Source organism: Artemia sp. Qi Xiang Cuo, unplaced genomic scaffold (assembly GCF_049724085.1).
Source record: "Artemia sp. Qi Xiang Cuo unplaced genomic scaffold, ASM4972408v1 HiC_scaffold_26, whole genome shotgun sequence".
Taxonomy (NCBI): Eukaryota; Metazoa; Arthropoda; class Branchiopoda; order Anostraca; family Artemiidae; genus Artemia; species Artemia sp. Qi Xiang Cuo.
In genome coordinates, this window is record NW_028297435.1 from 134,453 (window position 1) to 158,889 (window position 24,437).

The 24,437-nt window shown below is 31.9% G+C and overlaps 1 protein-coding gene across 1 annotated transcript in view; it reads right to left on the reverse strand.

The window, feature by feature from the left end:
- LOC148938939 (mitochondrial uncoupling protein 4-like) overlaps positions 1-24,173 on the reverse strand; it is an 88,389-nt gene extending 64,216 nt beyond the window's left edge. The window contains exon 1 of the mRNA XM_089107426.1: positions 24,122-24,173. Within this exon, the coding sequence (XP_088963552.1) occupies positions 24,122-24,173 (52 nt within the window). The remainder of the gene's footprint in view (positions 1-24,121) is intronic.
- Between the last annotated feature and the right edge of the window lie 264 nt (positions 24,174-24,437).

The window sequence follows — 24,437 nt, forward strand, 5'->3', positions numbered from 1 at the left end:
AATAATAGGGGTTACTAGCCCATGTTGAATACGGTGTCTGTTGCTACTGGCCAGCTTGCAAGAATCCCACGACACACCCTCACGGCTTCGTATGACATTCATAGGAAATTAACATGGGATTTTCAATGATCCCAAAGGGGAATGTATAGGTGGAGGTCCTAGTTCCTCGCACCTTGGCAATCCGATAACCTATTTATGGCTGGCAAGATTCCCGTGAGAGCCCATCGTGCTATAAATAGGTCCCTAGGAAATTAGCACGAGATTTCTGCAATATGCCTGGCAGACTTTCCATGACACCCTCAAGTGTTCCAATATTTCCCATAACAACCGCCATATTTTGTCTTGACTCGTAACCATTTTCTGGAAGATGCCCGGGATTTCTGTGACCAGTTCTAATTTGGATGACCCCGTCGTATGTGAAAAGCTAGACTACAGAACCCGGGGGAATCCCCTATTATAACCGAGCACCGCACACACCTTACGTAGTGACGGCACTCATCTTCTGCAATGACAGTGGACGCATCACCGTCACATAATACTTTTTTGGCATTTCATTATATCGCCGAAATGTTCAAAGCCTTACTTTTCTTTCTTTTTTTCTTTAACTCTTTGTCCTCGCTGGGAATTGAAAGGTCAATCCCCTTCTAATAGGAAAGTGCCTCGAGCAACAGCACTTAACTTCCATTCCCAATAATCTGTCGTGATCAATATATTCTAAAAATAATCTATTATAAGCAAGACAATTTCTAAGTTTTCTCACGCGCTACAACGCCATGTTTCTAGCCAAATTTGGCACGCAGTCGGAAAACATCTATTTCCAGAAATTACACCTCTTCATTAAGTAATGTATTTTATTGAGTGATATAAAAAAATATTGTTCAATGTGCTTAATGTGTTTTTACTGATAAAAGACGGAAGGGTCGCTTAGATTATGCAGATACCTTGATTCTGCTAAACAACATATCTGAAGGATTAAGTTTTTTGTAAATAAAAGTTTTATTATTTCAAACAAATTTATAACAATTTTAAAACAAAAAAAAACAGTTTAAAAAAACAAGATAAAAAAATTAAATAAAACATGAAAAGGCTTATAAAACATAACCAAAAAAGAACCATGTATTAAAGAAAACATATCCTAGCATGCAATACCAGGGAATAAGGCTGATATTCGAAGCAAATTTAAGCCATATTAAGAACTTTTAACGAAAAAACTGTGATTTTTAGGTAAGAATATGCAAACGTAACATAAAAAAATTAAAAAACCCAACATAAGATAAAATATATACAATAGCGGGCGTAAATTAAAGAAAATGGGGGGGGGGGGCAAGTAAGTCATTTTGGGGGAGGAGGGTGTTATCGGAGGAAAATTTCTTAAGCAATATTGATGTATTTCCAAGTGCCCTTAACGAAAATATAGTTTTTTTTTTTAGACAAGACCATGCAAATGTAAAATAAAAAAAAAACATGAAAAAACCTGACATAGGATAAAATATAAACAATAACATGCGTAAATTAAAGAAATTTGGAGAACCAGAAAATCTTACTTAATCTAGTAAAATTGGAAAAGTGGATAATTTTAGATGGTGATTTCCTAAAATAATCTCTTCAAAGAAATGAAATTACAAGGGGTAACTGGCTAAATCTTCTTTAGAGATTCTTTATGTAACCCCAGACAAATTTCAAATCAGATTGAAAAAAGTCTGAATGCGTTAACATGGGTGAGTATGTTGAGTTAGAAACATTTTTTTATTGCGACTATTCTATATGTAAAGGACATTATCACGATTTTTAATCATTCTTATGAGCCTACTACATCATGTTTAGATATTTTGGACTCTAGAATAGACGAGAATAACCTGGAAGAAATGAGGAGAAGAATCTTAATTGATATGAAGAGAAATTTATACAGGGTAATAGCAGGCAAGATTCCCAAGACACACCCTCGCGCTTGAATTTTCCATAGGAAAATAGCTCAGAATTTTAAAGACATGTCCAATGACATCACAACGATCCTGGCAGACTTCCTATGACCCCCTTAGATGTTCCAATATTTCCCCTAGCATCCCTCATTTGTCAAGATTTGTAGCCATTTTTAGCATATTGTTTTTCTTGAAGAAAACTGAGAATTTCCGTGACCAGGTCCAATATGAATGACACCATAGTATTTAAAAAGCTAGACTACAGGACCCCCTTTGATGTTCCACTATTTCCCCTAGCAGCCCCCATTTGTCACGAATCGTAGCCATTTTTAATTCATTGTTTTTATTGAAGAAACTCAGGATTTCCTTGACCAGGTCTATTATGGAAAACACCATCGTATGTAACAAGCCAGACTACAGGACCAGGGGGATCCCATTTGTAACCGAGCAAGGCGCAAATGTAGGTGCTATATAATGACGGTGTTCATCTTACTCAATGACAGTGAGCACATCACTGGCACATAATACATTTTTGACATTTTATTTTTCTCGCCGAAATGTTCAAAGTGTTTTTTTTCTTTCTTTTTATTCTTTAGTTCATTGTCTTCACTGGGACTCGAAAGGTCAATTTTTATCCAATGGACCAACCCTCCCCCCAAGAATCAGGACTCGCCTGCTATCTCCTGTATTCTGTCTTAGTTATTATATTCTAGAAAAAACCTATTGCGTGCAAGGATATTCCCCCGTTTTTCAAGCATGATAGAACCACGTGTTTACTGCAATAGTTTGGCAAACAGTCAGAGAATATCTATTTCTGAACATTATTGTCCCCAATGCTTTCTTAGAGGGCGATACTATACAATATTATGGACCGTTCTTAATGTATTTTTTGTAATAAAAGCATAAAGCTACAATACATTTGACTTAATTCTCTATTTTATCGATTTTTTCTTGATATTATATTCTCCCAGTTTCAAGCCAATGACTCATTTTAGAAACAAACAAGCCTCATATGGCATTGCTGCCTCTGAAACAGGAGATTCAATATGGCTATAGATTATCGAATAGATTAACTACCTCAGAATTTCCACGCAATATCTTTTTGAGCTTTTTTTGGCTAGAATTGATGCTTCGTACGACAAATCACCGGAAAACACAAGTTCACTGAGGCTGTGACTTTTTGGCTAAAAATAAATGTATAGGTTAACCCTTATTTTATAGGACTACCTGTACCTTTAGAAACGAATTTGTAAATGAACGGTATTACTGCCTCTGAAACTCGAGGCAATGTTTTTTACAATTTTGTTATGATATCCCTAGATTGGTCTTAATTCTTTGGGATGATATTGATTTTTACAAATTTGTGAGGATTACAACACAACATTTATGATTTCAATTAATTCTTCCAGATTTCAATGTATTGAATATAATTTTTATGAAATGGTAGGGATTTGCATGTGTTAGTCAGGATTTTTGTAGCGATTGTCTTAAATTTGTAAAGTTTGCTATTAATTTCTACTCTTTGTCCTGTTTTCAATGGTTTGGTCTGGATTTCTAGGATCGGACCTAATTTATATAGTTTGGACTTGATTTTATGAATTTTGTCATTGTTTCTTGGTTTTGGTAATGCTATTTTAGAGGTTGACCATCATTTCAACACTGTGCCCATGATTTCTACGGTGGTTTTGATTTCTAGGGTTGCCCCTGATTTTTAAAATTTGCTAATGACTTTTATGAATTTAACAGGGTTTGTTTATTTTGGTAATGATTTTTTAGAGGTCGACCATGGATTCTACACTTTGGTAATAATTTTTATGATAGGCTCTTGATTTTTATGGTTTGGTCCGGAGTTTTAATGTTGACCCTGTCTTGAATATAAGCAGCTTATGATTTTTCCTGGAACATACTATCTTTCTCTGCTTTAATATTTCACGGCAATCAGGCACAATTGGAGGTAAGTGAAGACTAGAACATAAATTCTATACAAGAAACGCCATTGTCCCTTCTTGCTTTGTAAGAACGTCAGGGATTACAAATATCTGTTTATGCTAACAAGTTTTTTGTTAGAAGTAGCAAGTTTTTTCTTAACACTAACAAATTTTCTCTTTGAAGTAATAGCTTTTTCCTTAATACTAACAAAGTTTTAATTAAAACTATCTAACTTCTATTGGATGTAACAATTTATATTTCTAAACAGTAAGAAAGTTTTTCTAATAACAGCAAGTATTCCTTCAAAAATAAGAAATTTCTCTTAGAAGTAACAATTTTCTGTTTAAACTTACAAGTTTTTTGATAGAACTAGCAAGCTATTTCTTAATACTAACAAATTTTCTCTTCGAAGTAACAACTTTTTCTTTAATACTAGCAAACTTTTACTTAATACTATGAAATGTCTCTTGAAAGTAACAGGTTTTTCTTAATAGTAAGATAGTTTTTCTAATAGTAGCAAGTTTTTGTCAAAAATAAGATATTTCTCTTAGAAGTAACAATTACCTGTTTATGCTAACAAGTTTTCTGTTAGTAATAGCGGGTTTTTTTCTTAACACTAACAAATTTTCTCTTCGAAGTAACAGCTTTATTCTTTAATACTAAAATTTTTTACTTATTAAAATCAAATTACTCTTTGAAGCAAAGGGGTTTTTCTTAATAGTAAGAAAGTTTTTCTAATAACAGGAAGTTATCCGTTAAGGATAAGAAATTTTCCTTAGAAGTAACAATTTTGTGTCTACGCTAACAAGTTTTCTGTTAGAAGTAGCAAGTTTTTTCTTATTACTAACATATTTTCTCTTCGAAGTAACAACCTTTCTTTAATGCTAACAAAGTTTTACTTATTACTATCAAATTTTTTCTTGGAAGTAAAAATTTTGTCTTGGAAATTTTTTCTTAATAGTAAGAATTTTTTCTATTAGAAGCAAGTTTTCCGTCAAAGATAGAAAATTTTTGTTAGAAGCAAACATTTTTGTTTATGTTAACAATGTTTCTGCTAGAACTAGCAAGTCTCAACACTAACAAATTTTCTCTTCGAAATAACAACTTTTTCTTTAATACTAACAAACATTTACTTAATATCGTCAATATTCTTTTGGAAGTAACAGGTTTTTTCTTAATTCTAAGATTTTTTTTTAAATAGCAGCAAATTTACCGTCAAAGATGAGACATTTCTCTTATAAATACACATTATCTGTCTACGCTAAAAAGTTGTCTCATAGAAGTAGCATTTTTTTTCTTAACACTAACAAATGTCTTCTTTGAAGTAACAGCTTTTTTCTTTAATACTAAAAAGGTTAACTTATTACTATCAACTTTTCCTTTGAAGTAACAGGTTTTTTCTTAGTGGTAAGAAAGTTTTCCTTAGAAAAACAAGTTTTACATCAAAGATAAGAAATTTCTCATAGAAGTAACAATTACTTGTTTACGCACACAAGTTTTCTGATAGAAGTAGTGAGTTTTTTTCGTAACACTATCAAATTTTATCTTCGAAATAAACACTTCATCTTTAATACTGTCAAACTTTTACTTGATATCATCAAATTTCTCTTGGAAGTAGCAGTTTGTTTTCTTATTAGTAAGAAATTTTTTCTAATAGCAGCAAGTTTATCGTCAAAGATGAGATATTTCTCTTAGAAGTAAAACTTATCTGTTTATACCAACAAGTTTTCTGTTAGAAGTAGCAAGTTTTTTATTAGCACTATCAAGTTTTCTGTTAGAAGCAGCAAGTTTTTTCTTACCATTAACAAATTTTTCTTTAATACCAGCAAACTTTTACTTAATATCATAAAATTTCTCTTTGAAGTAAAAGGTTATTTTTCTTAATAGCAAGAATTTTTTCTAATAGCAGCAAGTTTACCGTCAAAGATAAGATATTTTTCTTAGAAATTTTTTCCTTAGTACTAACAAAGTTTTAGTTATTACTACCAAATTTCTCTTGGAAGTAAGAGGTTTTTCTTACTAGTGGGAAAGTTTTCCAAATAACAGCAATTTTTCCTTCAAAGATAAGATATTTCTTTTGGAAGTAACAATTTTCTATTAATGCTAGCAATTTTTCTGCTAGAAGCAGCAAGTTTTTTCTTAACACTAACAAATTTTCTCTTTGAAGTAACAACTTTTCTTTAATACTAACAAAGTTTTACTTTATATCATCAAATTTCTCTTGGAAGTAATATGTTTTTTCTTAATGGTAAGAAATGTTTTTCTAATAGCAGCAAGTCTCCATCAAAGATAAGAAATTTTTTCTAAAAGCAACAATAATCTGTTTATGCTAAAAAGTTTTGTTTTAGAAGTTGCAAGTTTTTCTTAACACTAACAAATTTTCGCTTCGAAGTAAAAGATTTTTTCTTAATACTAACAAAGTTTTACCTATTAGTATCACAACTCTCTTGGAAGTAACCGTGTTTTTTGAATATTAAGAAAGTTTTTTTCTAGTAACAGCAAATTTTCCGTCAAAGATAAGATATTTCTCTTAGAAATAACAATTAACAAGTTTTCTGTTAAGTGCAGTAGCAAGTTTTTTCTTAACACTAACAAATTTTCTCTTCGAAGTAACAGCTTTTTCCTTAAAACTAACAAAGTTTTACTTAATACTATCGAATGTCTTTGGAAGTAACAGGTTTTGTCTTAATAGCAAGAAAGATTTTCTAATAAAAGCAAGTCATTCGTCAAAGATAAGAAATTTCTAATAGAAATTACAATTATCTGTTTACGCTAACAAGTTTTCTGATAGAAGTAGCAAGTTTTTTCGTAACACTAACAAATTTTTTCTTCGAAATAACTACTTTTTCTTTAATACTAGCAAACTATTACTTAATATCACCAAATTTTTCTTGGAAGTAACAGGTTTTTTTTGTTAGTAGTAATACATTTTTTCTTATTGCAGCAAGTTTACCGTCAAAGATAAGATATTTCTCTTAGATATAGAAGTTATCTGTTTATGCTAACAATTTTTTGGTTAGAAGTAGCAAGTTTTTTCTTAGCTCTATCAAGTTTTCTGTTAGAAGCAGCAAGTTTTTTCTTACCACTAGCAAAATTTTCTCTTCGAAGTAACAACTTTTTCTTTAATACTAGCAAACTTTTACTTAATATTATCAAATTTCTCTTTGAAGTAACAGGTTTTTTCTTAATAGTAAGAATTTTTTCTAATAGCAGCAAGTTTACCGTCAAAGATAAGATATTTCTCTTAGAAGTTTTTTCCTTAATACTAACAAAGTTTTATATATTACATTCAATTTTTATTTGGAGTAATAGGATTTTCTTAATAGCAAGAAAGTTTTTCTATTAAGTTTTTGCTTAGCACCAACAGATTTCCTCTTTGAAGTAACAATTTTTTTTAATACTAAAAAGCTGTTACTTAATATCATCAAATGTCTCTTGGAAATAAGAGGTTTTTTCTTAATAGTAAGAAATGTTTGTCTAATAGCAGAAAATTCTCCGCAAAAGATATGAAATTTTTCTTAGAAGCAAAAATTATCTGTTAATGCTAACAAGTTTTCTGTTAGAAGTATCAAGTTTTTCGTTAACACGAAAAATATTTTTTTCGAAGTAACAGATTTTTTCTTAATACTAACAAAGTTTTACTTATTAGTATCAAAGCTCTCTCGAAATAAACATTTTTCTCTGAATAGTAAGAAAGTTTTTTTCTAATAACAGCAAATTTTCCGTCAAAGATAAGATATTTGTCTTAGAACTAACCATTATTTGTTTATGCTAACAAGTTTTCTGTTAAAAGTAGCTAGTTTTTTCTTAACACTAACAAATTTTCTCTTCGAAGTAACAGCTTTTCTTATTACCAACAAATTTTTACTATAAAAAATTTTAATATTTTTATTACCATCAAAGGCTCTTGAAGTAACAGTTTTCTTCTTAATAGTAGGAAAGTTTTTCTAATAACAGCAAGTTTTCAGTCAAAGATAAGAAATTTATCTTTAAAGTAACAATTAACTGCTTACGCTAATAAGTTTTCTGTTAGAAATAACAAGTAATTTTCTCACAAACAAATATTCTCTTCGAAGCCACAACAATTCTTTAATATTAACAAAGTTTTACTTATTACTATCAAATTTTTTTGGAAGTAACAGGTTTTTTCTTAATAGTAAGAACTTTTTTCTAATAGCAGTAAATATTTTGTCAAAGATTTTAAATTTCTATTAGAAGCAACAATTTTTTCTTTATGTTAACAAGTCTTCTGATAGAACTAGCAAGTTTTTCTTTAACACTAACAAATTTTCTCTTCAAAGTAACAAATTTTCTTTAATACTTATAAACTTTTACTAAATATCATCAAATTTTTCCGGGAAGTAACAGGTTTTTTCTTAATGGTAAGAATGTTTTCAAATAGCAGCAAGTTTACCGTCAAAGATGAGACATTTCTCTTAGAAATAACAAATATCTGCTTATGCTTACAAGTTTTCTGTTTGAAGTAGCAAGTTTTTTCTTAACACTAATAAATTTAGTCTTCGAAATAACAACTTATTCCTTAATACTAGCAAACTTTTATTTACAATAATGGTATTTCTCTTTAAAGTAATAGTTTTTTTTCTTATTAGTTGGAAATATTATCTAATAGCAGTATGTTTACCGTCAAAAATAAGATGTTTCTCTTAGAAGTAAAAATCATCTGTCTATGCTAACAAGTTTTCTGTTAAAAGTAGCAAGTTTTTTCTTAGAACTAAAAATTCTCTGTCAGAAGTAGCAAGTTTTTTCTTAACACTAACAAATTTTCTCTTCTGAGTAACAGCTTTTTCCTTAATACTAACAAAGTTTTACTTATTACTATCAAATTGTTCTTGTAAGTAACAGGTTTTCTTAATAGTGGGAGAGGTTTTCTAATAACAGCAAGTTTTCTGTCAAAGATCAGATATTTCCCTTAGAAGTAACGATGTTTTGTCTATGCTATCAAGTTTTCTCCTAGAAGTATCAAGTTTTTTCTTAACACAAACAAGTTTTCTCTTTGAAGTAACAACTTTTCTTTAAACTAACAAAGTTTTACTCAATATCATAAAATTTCTCTTGAAAGTAGGAGGTTTTTTCTTAACATAAAATTGTTACTTCTAATAAAAACTTCTTATATTTGACGGAGAACACGCTGCCATTAGAAAAAAATTCCTTACTACTAAAAAACCTGTTACGTTCAAGAAATATTTAATGGTATTAAGTAAAAGCTTGTTAGTATTAGAGAAAAATTGTTACTTCGAAGAAAATTTTGGTGGTATAAAAAAAAACTTGCTACTTCTAGCAGCAAACTTGCCAGCATAGACAGTAAATTGATACTTCTAAGAGAAATATCTTATCTTTGACGGAAAAATTTTTGTTATTAGAAAAACATTCCTACTATTAAGGAAAACCTATTACTTCCAAGAAAAATTTGATAGTAATAAGTAAAACTTTGTTAGTATTAAGGAAAAAGCTGTTACTACGAAGAGAAAAAATTTTTATTGTTAAGAAAAAACTTACTACATCTAACTGAAAACTTGTTAGCGTAAACAGATACAAGTTACTCCTAAGAGAAATATCTTATCTTTGACTGAAAACTTGCCGTTATTAGAAAAAAAACTTTCTTACTATTAGAAAAAAACCTGTTACTTTCAAGACAGAAGTGGATAGTAATAATTAAAACTTTGTTACTATTAAGGAAAAATCTATTGACTTCGAAGAGAAAATATGTTAGTGTTAAGAAAAAACTTGCTACTCCTAACAAAAAACTTGTTAGCATAAACAGATAATTGTAATCCCTGATGTTCTTACAAAGCAAGAAGAGACAATGGCGTGTCTTGCATAGAATATAAGTCTTACTCTTCTTATACCTCCGATTGTGCCTTATCGCCATTAATATTAAAAGCAAAGAAAGGTAGTATATTCCAGCAAAAATCATAAGGTGCTTATATACAAGACAGGGTCAACTCTAGAACTCCGGACCAAGCCATAGAATTCAAGAGCATATCATAGAAATCATGCTCTAAATGAAGAAATCATGGTCAACTTCTAAAAAATCATTACAAAAACAAAGAAACCCTGATAAATTTATAAAATCAAGAGAAAACTGTAGAAATCAGGGGCAGCCATAGGAATTAAGACCACCGTAGAAATCATGCGCAAAGTTTAGACATCATGGTCAACCTATAAAAAAGACAACTTCTTAAAACACATTGGTCTGCGATAATATAAGAAAAGGAAACGATCAAAAATGGGGTTTTTAAGACCAAACGAGATTACTGAATAAGCAAACAAAACGAATATTTTGAGAGGACAACCGCCTCTCTTCTTCACTGAGAAACGAAATAAGACGGTTATCCTCTCGAAATGTTTGCTTTGTTTGTTTGTTCAATAATCTCGTTTGGCCTTTAATACACCATTTTGATCGTTTGCTTTACCTCTAAAAAAGCAATACCAAAACAAAGCAACCCTGACAAATTCATCAAAATCATGTAAAAACTGTAGAAATTCGATCTGACTAGAAATCCAGACCAAACCATAGAAAACAGGAGCAAACTGTAGAAAGCAATAGTAAACTTTATAAATTAAGGCCCATCTCTAAAAAATCCGGCCTATTACAAGAAAATCTTTACGAATTTAAATAAACTAAAGTCATTTCATAGAAATCTGTAAGAATTAACTGAAATCATAGGTATTGTGTGGAAATCCTCACAAATTTATAAAAATCAAGATCATTCCAAAGAATCCAGACAAATCTGGAGAAATCATGATAAAATCGTAGAAAACATTTCGTCGACTATGAGAGACAGTAATACCGTACGGTTGTACATTCGTTTCTAAGGGTGCAGGTAGTCTTATAAAATAAGGGTTAACATAAACTTTTATTTTTTGCCAAAAAGTCTTTCCCTCAGTAAAGCCATGTTTTCAGTCAATTTGTGTTACGAAACAACAATTCTAGCCAAAAAATCTCAAAAGGCTATTGCGTGAAAATTCTGAGGTAACTAATCTAATCGATAATCTATAGCCTTACTGAACCTCCTGTTTCAGAAGCGGCAATACCATATGAGGCAGGTTCGTTTTTGAATTGAGTCAACGGCTTGAAACTGGTAGAATATAATATAAAAAAAATCGATAAAATATGGAATTAATTCATAAGTATTGTAGCCTTTTTTCACCTTTATTACTAAAAATATATTAAGATTAGTTCAAAATTTTATCTAGTATTGTTCTCTAACAAATTATTGGGGACAATAATGTTCAGAAATAGATATTTTCTGACTGCGTGCCAAATAATTGCAGTAATACGCTGTTCTATCCTGCTTGAAAAACGGGGAAATATCCTTGTACGCAATAGGTTATCTCAAAAATATAATACTAAGAATATATAATATATAAGAGATATAAGAATATATAAGAATATATGATACTAGAATATATAACTAAGACATAATACCTATGCTATTTGAAAACCTATGCTATTTTCCTATGGACTTATTTAAAGCGCGAGGATGTGTTTTAGGAATCTTGCCAGCCGATACTCTGTATAATTTGCTTTTAATATCAAACAAGATTTTTCTCCTCATTTCCTCAAGATTTTTCCCTTCTATTCTAGAGTCCACAATATCTGAACATGATGTAGTAGGCTCATAATAATGGTTGAAATCACAATCATGTCCTTTACATATAGAATAGTCGCAATAAAAACATATTTCTAACTAAAAATTTTCTTCCATGTTAACGCACTACAGACTTTTTTCAAACTTATTCAAAATTTGTCTGGGGCTACTTCCAAATCCAAGGACGGGTTAGTCGGTAACCGCTCGTAATTTAATTTCTTTGAAGAGATAATTCTAGAAAATGACCATCTAAAATTAACCACTTTTCAAATTTTACTAGATTACGTAAGATTTTATGGTCCTAAAATCCGTCCATTTTTAACACTCTCACTACAAAATGAAAAATTTCGCTAGTAACAAACCACTCTAAAATTACTTGCTTGGACCCCTCCCCCCATTTTGTTTAATTTACGCATGTTATTCTTTATATGTTATCCTTTGTCAAGTATTTTCATGTTTTCTTTATTTTACGTTTGCATATTCTTGTCTTAAAAAACAAAAAAAAAACAAAAAACACTGTAATTTCGTTAAGGGCTGTTAGAAATATCTCCAGGGTGCCTAAAAATTAACCTCCAATTTACCCCCTCCCTCAGAATTACTTTCTTGGACCCCCCTAACCAATTTTTTTTAATTTACCCATGTTATTGCTTATATTTTATCTTATGTTAAGGTTTTTTATGTTTTGATGTTACGTTTGCATAGTCTTACCTCAAAAGTACTGTATTTTTGTTAATAGCTCTTAAAATAATTTAATATGGCTTAAATGTGCATCTAATATCAGCCTTATCCCCTGGTATTGCATACTATGATATGCTTTTTCTTAAATGCATGGTTCTTTTTGCTTATACTTTATTTTTAAAAAGCTTTTTAATGTTTTATTTTTTTGTTTTGTCGTGTTTTTTTAAAATGTTCTTTCTTTGCTTTAATATTGTTGTAGATTTTTTGAAATAATAAAACTTTTATTTACAAGTTTAATCCTTTAGATATGTTGTTTAGCACGATCAAGGTGTTTACATAATTCAAGCAACCCTTCTGTCTTTTATCAGTAAAAATACATTAAGAACAATCCACAATATATGTGTAAACACTCCCTAAAAAGTATTACTTAATAAAACGGTGTAATTTCTGGAAATAGATGTTTTTGACTGCGTGCCAAATTTGGCTGTAAACATGCCGTTCTAGCGTGTGCGAAAAATTGGAAATTTCCTTGCATGTAATAGATTTTTTTTTAGAATATATTGATCAGGACAGAAAACCTGGAATAGCAGTTTAGTCTTGTTGCGCGAGGCGCTGTTCTATTGAAAGGGAATTAACCTTTAAAGTCCCAGCGAGGACAAAGATGACAAAGAACTAAAGAAAAAAAAGAAAGAAAAAAAGGCTTTGAACATTTCGCTGAAATAACGAAATGCCAAAAAAGTATTATGTGACATTAATCCGGCACTGTCATTGCGTAAGATGAGCGCTGTCACTACGTAAGTTGTTTTCCGTGCTCGCTTACAATTGAGGATTCTCCCTGGGTCCTCTAGTCTAGCTTTCACATAGGATGACGTCATCCATATTAGCTCTGGTCACGGAAATCCTGGCCATCTTCCAGAAAATGGTTACGAATCCAGACAAAAAATGGCGGTTGCTAGGGGAAATATTAGAACACTTGGGGGTGTCATGGTTAGGACAGAATACTGGGAATGACAGTTTAGTCTTGTTGCTCGAGGCGCTGTCCCATTGAAAGGGGATTAATCTTTCAAGTCCTGGCAGGAAAAAGAACTAATGAAAAAAAAAGAAAGACAAAAGAGGTCTGCCAGGCATGTTGCGGAAATCCTATGTTAATTTCCTATGGACCTATTTAAAGCGCGAGTGGTTCTCATGGAAATCTTTCCAGCCGAAAACAGGTGATCGCATTGCCCAGGTGTGAGGAATTAGTAGCTCCACTTATATATCCCCCTATAGGACATTTAAAATCAATTTCTAATGGATGTCATGGAAAGCCGCAGGGCTTGTAGAGGTATTCTTGCCAAGTGGCCGGTAGAAAAAGGGACCGTATTACATATTGGCTAGTAGCACCTATTATCACTACTTGTGTATTATCCCAACCGCACTCCTATTACTGATAAAAATTGGGACATATGCAATCTTGCCAGGGCATGTTGTCGGAATATTCCCAGGGCATATCATAGAAATCCTATGTGAAAAAGGATAGGGTGTCATAGAAGTCCCTTGCTATTTTCCTATCCATGGCTTTAAATCCTATGCTGTTTTAATATGGATGTCACGAGAATCTTACCAGGTCTTGCTGTCGGAATCTTTCCATGGGTGTTGTCAGAATCTTGCCAGGGAGACACTTGGATCATATTATCTTCATTGTATGAAGTTTTAATGCTTTTAATCTTTATATTGCCCTGTTTTATTGTTTTTAGAAGTTTGTATCTTTATTTCAAATTATTTAAAACTAAGATATCAGAACTCAGTTTTATTAACTGATATTGTATACATAAGTAAATTATGCTCTCAGTAAATCCTATCAATCTCATAGTAAAGTAGTTTTTTTTCTTAGCTTCTTTATCTCGTAAAGATTATTGCCGTGCCAAATGAAAATAGCTTAGTTTTGCTTTGCTGCGTTATATCATAAAGAGTACTACAGTGCCCATAAGAAAACATTTTGGTATTTCCAAAGTCGTTTTTATAATCTTGAAAGATATATGGATCAACTATATTGGTTGTATTATGTTTTTCTGTTTAAAATTAGGAAAATTAGGAATTCCAATTGCATTTTTTTTACACTAAAGAAGTAATTGCTTCGAGAGATAACTGTGCAGTTATATATTTTAAAATTTTTATTTTATAGAAAATTTATTGAAATGAGAAGTAACTACATAAGCTTGATTGAAAAGATATCCATGTTGTGAAGACAACAGTCTCGATCGCTGCAGTGGAAATTTAAAATGGTTGTCGAATAATTTTTGAGTGGGACGAAATGTTTGGTAAATATTTCGTATAACTGACCAGATTCAAGCTGGGGGAACAATTATGTTTTGCGGCAAATGTGAACATAACACATTTATCTAAATTTCAGAATGTGTTGTTTGCAATCCTGAAAAATGTTGAAAACGATTAGTTTGGTCATCTTTTAAATAATAATGAAATACTTGATATTCTTTTATTATAATTTTAGGTAAAATATTCCCTTTATCATGAAAGTTTTTTTCTGCATAGATATTTAGTTATTTATAAGTTGTTTATTCTTCCCCTCTTTTCCTTCTAGGGAGCCAATAGGTGATTTTTTAAGCAGGTATTCAGCCAAAAAAAAATATTTTAGGGGGTGCACTAGTTAGTTGAAAACAGCGCCGTCAGATTGAATAGTGAAAAATGTTCAACTCTAAATTCTTTATTATTTTTAAAAATTGAAAAGCTGGTCGTGAGAGAACTGAACTATTGGAGATAAATATGAGGAGAAATTTTGATTATACAATCGGTGTAGAAGGAAGGTATGTTTTAAGAGGAAGAATTAGTGAAAGTTCTAAAAGGATTAAAATTATAAGATTCCAGTTGATGATAGAATGGTAAATGAGTTTCTCGCATAAGTTGGCTCTGATGTTGGAAATAAGTTATTGAATATTATGAATATGATTTTGGAAAAAGAATAAGTTCCTAACGAATATAGGAAAACATTAATTTAACCACTGTATAACAAAGGTGATAAGGTTAAGGGTAATAAATATCAAGACATTGTCTCTATATATAGCAAATTACTTAGTAATTAAATACTTTTTAGGGTGTAAGATGCTGTAGACAAAGTTTTAAGAGAAGAACAGTGCATGTTAAGAAGAGATAGAGGATTTGTCAACCAAATTTTCACTCATAGGCTAATGATTGAGAAGTTCCTCGGTTATCAAACACCTTTGGTCCTCAATTCTATAGGCAATGAGCAAGCCTTCGATTGTGTTGATAGAAGAGCTTTAGCAAAGGTCTTATTCTTGTATGGTATACCAGACAAATACACTAAAGTGAGGTTAGCAGCAAGTTTCATACTAAATTAGGAATTAAGCAGGGTTGTGTTCTCTATCCCTTTATATGAATCATTTTGATGGATGTTGTCTTAAGATGCATAGGAAAGGCAATGGAATAAAATTGATTCATATGGGGAGGAGTATCTCTTCTGGAAATAGATTATGCTGATGATTTAAGCATCCTAGATGAAAGTATGATCAAACTAAATGAATATTTAGAGGTTTTGCGAGTTCAAGGTGCTTGGACAGGCTTTAAGAAAAATGTTAAGAAGATCAGGCCACTAAGGCTAGGAATAAGTGAAGACGAAAAGATGAGCTGGACAACGAAAAGATTGATAAGGTGGCCAGCTCCACTTACTTTGGTATTATTATTATTAAAGAAGGTGGGATCATTGAAATGATAAAAGTAGAAGAGCCAGGGCTAAGGGTGTTTTTTTACAGACAAAAAGGTTTGGAATAATAGGAAGATAATTTTGTAAACCAATATTAGAAAATTGGAAGCTACAGTGATTACAGTGGTCAAATATGGCTCTTAGGCACGGGCACTCCAAAAATTTGATTAATATTTGCTAGATCTTTTCCAGAGAAATTGCCTACGGATTGTTCTGGGTATCCGGCTGTCTGAACGTATTTAAAACAGTAGGCTGTACGAAAAGTGTGGTTTAATGCCGCTTTATAGGGTTATAATGAGAGAGAAGTTGAGATGGCTAGGGAACGGGTGAAGAATGAAAGATTGGAAAGATTTTCCGTTTTGGCCAACTGTCTAGGTGTAAACATAAAGCAGGTCATCCGCGGTTGGGGTGAGAGGATGTCATAAAAATGGATTTAAAGGAAATGGGAGCTTCCTTGGTAGGGTGTTAGAAGGGAGGCTATGAATAGACAGGGATCACGCGTAGCTTGTTACCATCAGGCGGCTTGGTGCTGCGGTGAGTTTTTAGTAGTAGTAGTTTTAGTAGACAGAGGTTGTGCAGTTCAAATTAAGAAATGTAACAAAGGGTTCATATCTACCAGTTATCACTATGATAAGTTTGAATCATAGGCAGCGCAATAGCGTCGCCTAAGTACAGAACGATGTTGGCACAACAGATTATTTATTGTATTTTTTTTTGGGGTTCTAGGTTTTAGACCAGGGCACTTCTTATCGAAGGAGTTGTCATAGAAACTTCGAAAAGGGCTCTTCGATTGGAAATTGGAGTGGCTTTCGCCCTTTCTAAAAGTCGACAGTGATTGGAAGGCAACTAACACCCCTTCCGAGCCCGCAATTGCCCCAAACCCATCCAATCCAAATTTCGAGATAGCCATTTTGCTCAGTATAGTTGATTTCCAAAAAGAAATTATGTTTGTGAGAAAGATACTCCGCCACAGCCCTCAGGTTATAATTTATGCCCTGGGGCATATATGGTTTTTATAGAAAACGTTGTCGTAGAAACTTCAAAAAAGGCTTGTTCGATTGGAAATTCAAAGGGCTAATGCCCTATTTAATAGTCAAAAATGATTGGAGGGCAACTAACCCCTGTCTCACGCCCACCATTTCCTCAAACACATCCAATCAAAATTTTGAGAGAGCCTTTTTGTTCAACATAGTTAAAAGTTCTGGAAATTAGGTCTTTGAGGATGACAGGCCCGCCAAAGCCCTTAGGGCAAGGTTTGTAAGTTATCTCCTGGGGACAAATAAGGTTTTTAAAGAAAGTGTTTTCATAGAAACTTCAAAAAGGGCTCATTTGATTGGAAATGGAAATGGCTAGTTCCCTTTTTAATAGTCGAAAGTTATTGGAAGACAACTAACGCCCCTTCCACGCAAATTATTTATCCAAACACATCCAATCAAAATTTAGAGATAGCCATTTTGTTCCCCGTAGCTAAAAAGCCTGGAAATTATGTTTTTGTGGAGGAAACTCCCCCCAAAGCCCTCAGGGCAAGGGTTTTAAGTTATGCCCTCGGGGCAAAAAATTTTTTTTAATAGAAAGTGTTTTCGTAGAAACTTCAAAAAGGAATCATTCGAGAGGAAATTGAAACGACTAGTGCCCTTTTTTCTAGTCGAAAGTGATTGGATGGCAAGATACCCCACTCTCACGCCAACCATTACCCCAAACACGTCCAATAAAAATTTGAGATAGCCATTTTGTTCAACGTAGTTGAAAGGTCTTTGAAGATGTCTTTGAGGATGACAATCCCCTCACAGCCCTCAGGTCATGGGTTTTGAGTTATGCCCCGGGGCATACAAGGTTCATATAGAAAGCGTTGTCGTAGAAATTGCCCTTTTTAACAGTTGAAAGTGATTTAAAGGCTTGAAATTTTTATAGTAAAGATCGATGTGGTTACAATGTATTATTATTGTTTTCTTTTTTTTTTGTTTAAACCAGGGCACTTCGTATCGAAGGAGTTTTCACAGGAACTTCGAAAAGGGCTCATTCAATTGAGTATAGAAAGGGCTAATGCCATTTTAAATAGTCGAAAGTGATTCGAGGGCAACTAGTCCCCTTCCCACGCCCACCCTCCCATTTGCCCATTATGTTTAAAAACAAAATGTTGCCTTAAGATTAAATCAAAATGCACTGCGTTAATGCTAATTCCCAATAAGGCATCTCAGCAATATCCCAAGAACGACTGAGGGTATAATGTTATAACTTTCGGGGCTACTTCTGCTCGTAAAATTTAACTAAATCAAAATAGTGTAAGTGTATCAAAGCTATCAAAGAAAGCAAACAGATTTTTTTCCTAATGGTATCAAGTTTTCTATTTCAGGTCAACTAGAGAAGGAATGAAACTAAATTAAACACTACTATTTGTGTCCAGATTTTTAAAAGGGTGTATGTTGTTAAAAGTCGCTGAAACCTTTTCTCCAGCATTCAAATAGCAGGCCAAACTAAAGTCTTACAAAAAACAAAAAGATTTAAAGAAATATTTTCCTTTTCTCTGAAAAGGCTATGTCAATATAAAACGAACAGAAATTAATTTAAAAATCTTTTTCCACAATATAAGTTTTTCAAAGAACAGTAAAGAACTCCATTAAACCAAAAATGAGCAAAAATAAAATCAAATAATCTAAATCGCTTGAAACAACTACAAATCAGCATCGATAAATAAATGAAATCCAAAAGGAACAGAAATTACAATAAATAACCGAGACAAACTCAAAAGGAGTATAAATTAATATGAGTAGGGCTCAAAACCCCCATGCCTTCCCAAGGTCAGAAAATAATTTAAACTTTACTGAAAAAAATACAAATGAATGCGCATTGTCAGTTTCATATACATATACTGATACTTAGTAATCAAAATGTTAATATTATTTGATTTATTAAAGCTATAAAAGTAAAAACATGCAAGGAACCTTGTACCATTGGTCTTTAAATCTTTTACTCTCTTCTGGTTATGAACAATATAATTGCACTTGCTTTCAATAAAGGTTTTGATATGAGGAATGTAGACTGTATATGGTAGATCGAGATGACCGAAAAATTTTTCACATTTTATTGTTTGAAAGATGCTTAGCGTTTGACCAGTCATTATGTTTGATGGTCTACGATTAACCATGATAATGGTGTTGTTGGCACTTTGAAATTCAATGCCTTCGAAGTTGAACAATGCCGTCGGGGTGATTTACCAGTAGGTTAAAAAGTAATTTAGTGATATTAGCGCACAGCTTTTTATCTATAGTTCAGCAAAGATTTACTCTAAAGTAAAGTTCCCATTCGTACAAAATGCACGCTTTGTCTCCGACATGCCAATACAATAGCACCATTAGTTTTTGAAAACATTGATTTGATAATTGTATTTGTGAATAGCTGTGATATTTCAAATCAGAGATTTCATTGTCAACTCGTGTAGGGTTCTTTAGCTTTTTTCAAAGCATAGATTGTAAAGTGGGAATTCATTCACTTTATGTACAAGATTAAAAAGTCCAAACAGTTCAAATTTGTGTGGGAAGATGTCCTTGATCCTACAACACTGGCAGTTTTTACAAAGGCCAATGGAAGTTCCGAAGGAAGTTCACTACTAATAAACGAATAATCAGTCCAGATAAGTGAACCTGTGGCTATATTTAGTCGGTTAGTGATCTTATGACGAATAAGCAGTTTCATATTGATCCCAATGGCTCTCAATGTTTCAATTGTCAAGATGACAGAATTCACAAACTGTCGTTTTTGAATATAGAATTTAGCCAAGGGGAGAGTGACTGATATATCAGGTGCGTTCGCAATTTGTTTTTTCAAAATAAAATTAGATGGAGAGAGTGTTAACTTCATGCCGACCATAACATTTGGCGGTAGCACTTCGGACACATTAATTATGTCATGATCATTTTTCCCCACCAAATGCAGTTTTGTATATTTGAGTGCATTAAATTAAAAAAAAATTCAACTAAAAGTAAAGAGCAACATTAGAACTTAAATTATTGTATATTTAAGTGCATTAAATAAAAAAAAACGTTTTTACAACTAAAACTAAGGAGTAATATTAAAACTTAAAACCATCAGAAATTAATATTATATGAGGGTGGATGCCCCTTCCTCAATACCCCGCTTTTCACGCTTAAGTTTTGTAGTACTTTAAAAATCTTCTTATTGTCCTAAATAGACAGTCCTTGTGTTTCAGGAGTAATTTTAAAGAATTGTTACAAAAGTCAAAGTTAAGGGTGAAGGGAGGTAGTGAGGAGCACGAGAACCCTTCGTATTCTCAATAATCTCAGTTTGTTTCAATTTTGACGGTTGATTCGCCTTCCAGTTTAAACAATGAAAAAACAATAAAAATCACTGTAAGTAAATAATAGGCAAATTTCATAACTTACATAATTTTCACAAGGGGCTTTGGGGGAGAGGTCCTTTGACCTTCCATCTATGCTAAACAAAGTAGACTTCTCAATATTTGGATTGCACCACTCTGAGATAAAAAGGGCTTGCAAGAGGGTCCTTCAATCTTTTTGGTCACTTAAGAAAGGCCTAAAATTTTTCGTTTCCATTTGAATGAGCCTTTATCAATAATCTAGAACCATTGGCTCGACATGATCACCCATGAAAAAAAACAAACAAAGTAACACGCATCCAAGATCTTTCTTCTGGCCAAAAAAATACAAAATTTTAAATTTTGGCAGATGGGAGATTGAAACCTCAACAATAGAGTTCTTGGATACGTTGAATCTGATGATTTGATTAAATTAGGATTCCCAGACTTATAGGGGATGTTTCATTTTTCGAAAATCAGGTATAATTTTCTCAGGCTTGTAGCCTTTGGTGGGTAACACTAAAGTTGATGAAATTTATGTGTTTGGAATCAGCATAACTGGAATCAATTATTTAGTTCGAATCACGATTTTTTTCATTATATAATATGATATCAAAGTTCAAAAGTTTTGAGTTTCGGTTATTTTCTGTTAGCCTTTTCATATTTTTATTGGACAGTAAAACATGAGTTGTATGTAGCTCAAATAGTTTTATAGATTATTGCTTCTGCAATACATAATTCTCGTAGAATACTACATAGGTAAGAGTTGGCATTTTATTGGTAGATTTGTTGACTTCCACACACAAATCTATAAGCAAGGAACAATTTATTAGACTCAATTTAATAGACTGAACGATAGTTGACTCTTTGAAGTTCATAGTCATAAGACCAAACGAGAATTACTTCATCTTTGCCATAGCGTAGACGATAGGTCACATTTTTAGTCTCTAGGACTTTAAATACCTTAAAGAACTAAGTGGACCATAAATAGTTACCCCATTTAAGACCGTTATTTGTTCAATTGATTCAAACCGTATACCCGACAGAGAGTTTCCCCTTTTTTTTATTCCAATTTCATTGGAATATTGTTTGAGAAAAAGGTCAATTGTATTGTCGTCTCATCAATGAATATCAAAAGGAAAAAGCCGTTGAGATGTTTCTCCCTTTTTCAAAGTTATTTTTGCGTTTTTTGACTTTTTTCAAATTATCTTCGCACATTTTTTCTGACTTTTCTAAGTTTCTGTTCAAGCTAAATTGGTCAAGTGTTACCTTGATAGCCTTTCCAAACATTTTTAATGAAGTTTTTTGCCGAAATCTATGAATCTATGTATTAAATAGTTTTATTTCTATCATTGGAAATGTTTAGATTATAACATCTTTCAGGTGTTAAAATACATATTTGAAGTTTCGGCTCTTCAGACTCCAATGAATGTTTAAACTTGAAAAAAATAATGGTTTTATTTCAACAATTACTTCTTCAGAAGGTTTCAGCTCAATAAAGTACATTCGAATTTGAAGTATCAATTATGAAAAGTTATTAATGATTAAATTCTTGTTTTTGGGTCATGATAGTTTAAACTTGGAGATTTCTGTCAGAATTTACTAATCTATGTATTGAACAACCTTATTATACCTTGATAAATTTTTAGATTTATCATCTTTTGAGATATTAAAATGCATATTATACATTTTAATATTGCTCGTTGCTTCCCAGTGAATGTCGAAACTTGAAAATTTCTATAGCTCCGGGTTGCAGCAATAGCTAGCAACCTATTAAGAGAGTATCAAACCCCATAGTGAAAACTGAAATAACCAGAACTCCTAAAATTAGAATCAGAGCTAAAGAGGAAGTACACTATTTGAACCTTCTTGTCCGAAAACCCTAGATAGAAATTTTATCATTTCTTGGTTTGAACAACAAGGAAATTATATTGGCCTGAAAATCAAGAAAAGCGACTGAAACTACGATATTCTGCATATACGGAATTTTTTTTCTTTCCTTTCTTTTCTCACTTAGCCGAGCACTGGATTATTATAGAGAGTTGTTTAATGGCTCATTTTCAAGAAAATCTCTGCTTCTAGTGCCTTTTGTAATTAAAAACAAAATAGTTTTAAAATAGAATCATTTTTTACCATAAACTCCAATTTTCTATAGTACTGTACTAGCTTATGTTATAATAGCATCAGGAATCACCGGATTCATCAAATCCTCGGATGCACCTTTAGTGGCTAATGTTATTAATATCTTATTGCATACGAAAATATCTTATTGCATTCTTTCAGGGCCAAAAAAATTGAATTTGTCCTCTGAAACTAGATTACTTCCTGAAAATTTTAAATAAAATAATTTTATTTAGCTGCCAGCCGCAAAATTTTTTTAAATAAACGCTGAACTCAAGCCCATAGTAGCATAAATATATTTTTTTATATAGATTAGAGTAAAGAACGAACTCAACCCTATAGTAATCATTAATTATAAAATGTGTAAGTTTCATCGGTATCATGGCTCTAGAGATGGTTGAAACCTAGTAAAGAACAAATCATGGCAGATATTGGACTTAGTTTGCTCAAAAATTTAGTTAGAAAAAACTGAATTTTCATAGTCAAGGTCCATGAATGACGTCATAATCGTAGGTATTTAATAATCATAATAGAGAGGTGTGTAACGGCTCATTTTATTGGAAATTGCTGTATATAGAAAACATTTGTAATAAACAAAAATAATCATTAATATAAAATAAATTTTTACGATACGGTAAAGAACTAACTCCAAGCCATAGTAACTAATTTAATTTTGAAAAGAAGGAATTACGGCAGAAACCTATATGGTAGTATAAGTAAGCTACAAAATAAAATATTATATTAAAAGACAATCATAAGGAGAACAAACCATTGCTTATATTGGAATTACTTACCTGCCTGATTCTTTAAAGTTTGTCTCTTACTATTCCAGATAAGAAAATGCCTAGGCTTTTTCTCTTTTGTAATTTCAACATAAGGAAAGATATTATCCAGGTTGCAGCGGTAACAAACAACCTTGTCGGGCTTTGCTGTGGTAATTACATAGAAGATCGATAAATTTTATCATAAATGGTGTCAGTAAAGTAGTTATTAATAAAGTTTTTTTTAAGACATTAAATTGACAAATATGTTAAAATTCCCTGCGGAAAGAATTGATCCTGCGACCTTTCGAGAAAATTCCAATATACTCTCGACTGCACCATTTCAAGATTTCAAGAACCCAATTTTAAAGTAGCTTATGTTATACCTAAATGTAACCTGGGTTGCAGGGATAGCTAGCAACCAAGTAAGAGACGATAACTAAATTAAGAAATGGACTGTATCCTATAGTAATCTGGGTTGCAGTGGTAGCTAGCAGCCTAGTAAGACACGATCAGGTCCCATAGTAAATAATAATATAGCTTATAACTTCTTTAAATAGAGTAATATCAAAAAACAAACTTAGAATCACCTTGTCCGAAACTCCTACACAGGAAACTTACAGTCTTTTGGCTTAGACAACAGAGAAAACATGTCGGCTTGAAAAACAAGAAAAGTTGCTTGAAGTGCAATATTCTGCATCGACGGCATTTTTTCCGTTTTTTTTCTCTTCAGCAAGCTCGGCACTGAAAAATCACAGAACAGCTGTGTAATGGCTCATTTGAAAGGAAATTGATGTATTTAAAATTCTTTCATAATTAAAAAAAATAATTTCAAAAAAAGATAATTTTTTTTATGAAAAATTGCATTTTTCTATAGCTCAAAACTCTTATAAGGCTGAACCAAACTTTTATTAGCTCGACTCCTAAATTGCGTATCTCTATAACGTTGAACTTTATTTCTTTAGAAATAACTCCTTTTTTATTTTATTTTTCAGTTCAGAATCATTAAATTTATTATACACCTTTTATAATTAAGAACGAACACTCACCTATACTAACTTGTATAGGCAACATAACTATAATATAGGCTTGCATAGTCATATTTTACAATAAAGAATGAACTCTAGCCTATACTATCTCAAATTTTTTGTATAAACTTCATCTTCATATATTTGTGATTTATATTAAAGAACTAATAAGATCACTATAAATTTGTATTACGTAATCTTCATCTGTATCATGGTCGTAGCGATAGCTGAAATTCTTATATATAGGATCGGTACAGTTATAAGTTTTCCTTATAAAATTAACATAGGCAAAATATCCAATACCGAGAAACGAACCTGGGCTAACTGAGTGAGAGCC